At 36.0% G+C, this 4,618-nt stretch overlaps 1 protein-coding gene across 1 annotated transcript; it reads left to right on the top strand.

The window, feature by feature from the left end:
* Nucleotides 1-417: 417 nt before the first annotated feature.
* Nucleotides 418-1,676, top strand: LOC129946776 (uncharacterized). Its single transcript, XM_056057092.1, has 2 exons — nucleotides 418-577; nucleotides 787-1,676. Exons 1-2 carry the CDS (start codon nucleotides 511-513, stop codon nucleotides 1,593-1,595), a joined length of 876 nt encoding a protein of 291 aa, XP_055913067.1. The 5' UTR covers nucleotides 418-510; the 3' UTR covers nucleotides 1,596-1,676.
* Nucleotides 1,677-4,618: the final 2,942 nt, after the last annotated feature.

Genomic DNA, 4,618 nt, shown 5'->3' with positions numbered 1-4,618 from the left:
ACATTGAAACTGCCTTACCTTGCGTTGTGAGAACAATACAAAATAAAACATTTCGGTAAGTAGTATACACTAGCCTCACTATAGGATCTGCACCTGGACAAAAAGATGTGGCTTATCGATTATCCCCCTTAAAAAAACTTAGTACTTTTGGAACTGCATAAATAGAACAAGTCGTATTTTTTTCAGAATCTTTTTTCCAAATGGAAGTGCTGCATAATTTTGAAAACTTTTCATGGTAAAAAGAGGTTCAACTAAGACCAAGCATACATAACTTGAAAAAAAAGTTTTGTTTTAAATTAAGGATCCAATATTTACCCCTAATTTGATTCCCATGAATCAATGGGTTATATGAGATAAGCTCAAAATACTTTACTTGGCGAACTTATTCTAAACTATGCATATAAAATAAGTGCTATATCCCAAATTCCGTTAGTGTGTCCGAATCTAAACTTTAGTAAAGAACCAACATATCTGAATTCTGAAGAAATAACGTGTTTAATTTATTTGAAAATGGTCAAAATAATAAATTTTGTGTTTTTGTTCATTGTTTCAACAATTTATTTGAATGTTGCAACAGGTAAGTAAGATAAGATAAGATAATGAAGACTCAATTCATAAGTGCGGTACGCAAAAAACCATGAGGTCAAAAACCCTGTTATACGAAATTAAGTTCCTTTTTGTTTTCAATTTTGTTTTACTGTTTAAAGGAGGACATTTTAAATTTTACTAATTATTATGTTTGAAGCTACACTTTTTCAAAATAAATCAATTTGTTTTTTTTTCAAGGCTATAAATGGGAAACAGTGAAAGAAGAAGTTGGAATTCCGAATAACACCATTGAACTCGGTTTTACATCCTATGTTGGACGTGTTGTCCAATATAATTCGATTCTACCCGCCGAAGTGTTTAATAGCTCGTATGCCGTTGCATTTGATTTCAAGACAAAAACTGAATTCAACACTAAGCAATTTGAAGTTTTAACATATTCAGACAAAGAAATATGTCAATGGAAATATTTGGACAATCTGCGCGATGTTCCAGAGAATGTAGTTCGTGTGGGAAGATCTTGGGACCGTGAACCGATTTATTTAGGAGCTGCTTACTATTATGTTGAGGAAAAACACATTGCATCAATACTTTTGACATCAAACAAGTTTATATCTAAAGCCTATACACGCCATTATGCTCTATTTTGTGATGATAATCCATCCTGGATTGATGCAACTTATCCAAAAATTCCATCTAATACAGTCCGTTTAAGTGAACATAATATCGTTGCTCGATTAGAGGGACCATATTCCTTAATTCCGGCCATTTATAATAACATCACCAGAGACTGTTCATCAGTTTTTAAGAGAATTGAAATTAATTCGTTGTCTTGTCAGGTTTTAACAACGAATTCAAGTGAATACAGCTGGAAAGCACCTGGAAAATTTGAACGCATCCCTGAGAATGCTGTAGCTCAAGGTCGTGACGAAAATAATGAGTTGGTGTACATTAGCAGGGACCACTTTCAAAATTTTGCTCCTATTACCTTTTCAAAAGTCACATTTGCTAAATATACGTATGAAGTTCTAGTAAAGAATGAGGTTTAAAACCTAACGCTATGATAGTTTAATTGAGGAACTTAAACAAAATTTGAAATCTTCTGGAAATAAACGACTTGTGTTACAATTTTAGTTGTCTTATGATTTCTTATAAGAGAAGTTAAAGAGTTGGGTTACGCTTTCCAAATTGTTGATGTAGGGCTAAAAAATCTGTATAATTGAGAGCACGGCCACAATTGAGCTCGAGGGTAAACTAATCGGCATTCCTAGAATTTCAAAGAAAGGGTTTTTCAATTCAGGCAGGTAGATGTTGAAATTGAATAAAAACAGTTGTGTGTGAGGATTAACAAAATTATTTTTTTATTTGAATGGCGCATGTATGCCACGACTTCTTAGGGTGCCACAAATTCGATTGGTCCAATTTTCGTTGACTCTTCCGCATAGATAGGGCTGAATTTGGGTGATTGTGGTTTATTTGCATAGACCTGTGACTTCAAGAAACCCCACAGGAAAAAGTCTAGCGGGTGGCCAATTCACATAACCCTTACCCTTAAATCGTTCATGCGAGATGTCAATCGTGGCGTTTGCTGTAAGGCACGTACCACCGCGCCGCCGTCGCGTCGCCGTCCTGCTGCAACCACATGTCGTCTATGTCCATATGATTCAATGTGGGCAGTATGATATTAGTTATCATCGTTCTGTAGCGCTCGCTGTTGACCGTGACCGCCTCACTAACGTCGTTTTCAAAAAAGTACGGACCAACTACGCCACCGTCCCAAAATCCACAACAAACGGTAACTGTTTGGGGATGCATTATCACGTAGTTGAACCTCGTGTGGGTTGGTGTCGTTCCTAAAAAATGCGCTTCGTTACTTAAAAAATTATTTTTGGGCCAAATTTGGGGCCCTCTTCCAAGGCCCAAGTCCCGACACAAAATTCTACGAGTATGCGAAAGGCTGAATTCTAGTGTACGGCGAGGAATAGACTACCTCGGGTTCTGCTGTACACTTTTACAGATAGCGCTGATATTCTCGCCTGATCTAGCGTCCGTTGAACGTACGGGTGTTGGCTGATTGTTTACTGAACTGGTCGTCTCAAATTTGGCCACCAAAAGTTGAAGAGTCGACTGTAAAAGGCGCATTGCACGTTTGCGTGAACACTCATTTTTTTTAACAAAGTTTTATCATTTGAACGTGCTGTTCAATCGTGTAACTTACCAAGATGATTTGGCATAAACAATTGAATAATAAAAAAAAGATTTGACAGATGTCACCAAAATAAAATGGCAGCCATTGGGTGCCAAAATCTATCTGCGCCAATTGCAAAACCCTTTATAGCGGTGGGATTATTTGAAAGCAAAAATGAAACTGAAATATTGATAATGCCACGATACATCAAATGATGTAAAGGACTCGGTTGTAGTTCTAACGCCTATAGTGTTTTGTTATTCTGTCTAAAACACTCAAGTTTGTTAGAAGGACAACTAACCAATAATGACAGTTTTGGACGAATGAAAGCTTTTGTAAATTACAGCCAGATCAGTAGGGATAAAATATCTGTTGCTCGTTAGAAAAATCTTAAACGCTTAGACCGTGTCAAATATGTCTCCTAATGGTTGGGTCGAAAACCATTTCGTATCAGCTTTTTGTGATTTCTGTAGGTTTTCAAGTCAAATAATTATTTTTAAAAGTCCTTTCTGCATTATTATGTATATAACAACAAAATTTTTGCGAACGTACGTACACAGTTACACACAGATGAACTGACATCTATCTAAAAAATCTTTTATTTAGACTCTAGAAATGTCAAATTTTCAATTCGGGTAATTGAAGTTAAACAACAAGAAGAGTTGAAGGTTACCAGTCATCAGTGAAACAGTTCAAGAAATCACTTATGAATAAAAGAAAGAGAGCCCAAGAAAACGGGGAAGGCCATCAGTATTTGTTAAAACGATAAAAAGAACATAAAATTATTCGGAGAAGCTGTTGGGCTCGATGATATTCATCCTACTTTTTTGTGTATGATATTGCCAGTTGTTTTGCCCTATATAACTTTTGCTTTCAATACTATTTTGACGTCCTCGATATACCCTGAGTCATGGAAAGTTGTTAAAATCAGTCCACTTCCCAAGAACGCTAAAAGAGATGAATTTAGACATATTTCGGTATTGCCTTTTTTGTCGAAAGTTTTGAAAGGATCCTTCAAAAGCAAATTAACGTCTTTCTATCTACACAGCATTAGATAAGTGCGATGTTACGTTTCTAGGTTTGTTGAATTTCTCGAAGGCTTTCGATTCCGTTAATCATGTCAATCTATGTAGAACGCAAAATTAAAATCTAACTGATAGGAAGCAAGCAATGCAAGTTGGTGACACAGTGTGAAAGTTTTTGGCGAATGTCACTGGTGTACCACATGGTTCCATACTGGGTCCTCTCTTGTTTTCTGCTTATGTAAATGAACTTTCATCTTCATTAGTTAACTGCAGTTCCCACTTGTATGACGTTCAGTTTCACTTCAGCTGTCCACTTGGTCTTACCGAACATGGAGCTTTCTGCGTCAATGAAGACTTGAAGAGAGTGGCAAATTGTTATTTGTCAAACGGACTTTTGTTGAACCCTAAATATCTAAATGTCTTGTAATTAATATAAAATCTCTTGACCTTTCTTATTTTCCACCGATTGTTCTGAGTACTGCTCGAATCGAATATGTAGTTACAGCAAAAAATCTTGGTGTGATTTTTAATCCTTTTTTGACTTGGGATGATCATATAAATGGACTCGTTGATAAGGTTTCCGAAGTACTTCGTACGTTATGGGTTACACAATCTTTCACTACATTAAAAAACGCGTTTGTTTTTTGCAAGGACCTTGGTTTATGGTTGTGAAATCTATTGTAACTGCAGTTTCACGAGCAGGCGAAAACTTAATGTAGCTTTCAACTCTATCGTTCGTTATGTTTTTGGATTACATAGATACCCTTACTAGACATGCCTTTTTGAAAAATATATAGAACTTCGCAGTTTGATTTTGCTTTCCGACATACTTATCGAACACTAAACACAATATTATTTT

The sequence above is a fragment of the Eupeodes corollae genome, chromosome 2 (assembly GCF_945859685.1).
Source record: "Eupeodes corollae chromosome 2, idEupCoro1.1, whole genome shotgun sequence".
Lineage (NCBI taxonomy): Eukaryota > Metazoa > Arthropoda > Insecta > Diptera > Syrphidae > Eupeodes > Eupeodes corollae.
The sequence above is the reverse complement of the archived record's forward strand: the minus strand, read 5'-3'. Positions and strand labels throughout refer to the sequence as shown.

Coding starts and splice junctions, on each gene's coding strand:
- LOC129946776 (XM_056057092.1), top strand. CDS start 511: ATGGTCAAAATAATAAATTTTGTGTTTTTGTTCATTGTTTCAACAATT. Junction 578..786: donor TTATTTGAATGTTGCAACAG/GTAAGTAAGATA, acceptor TTTTTTTTCAAG/GCTATAAATGGGAAACAGTG.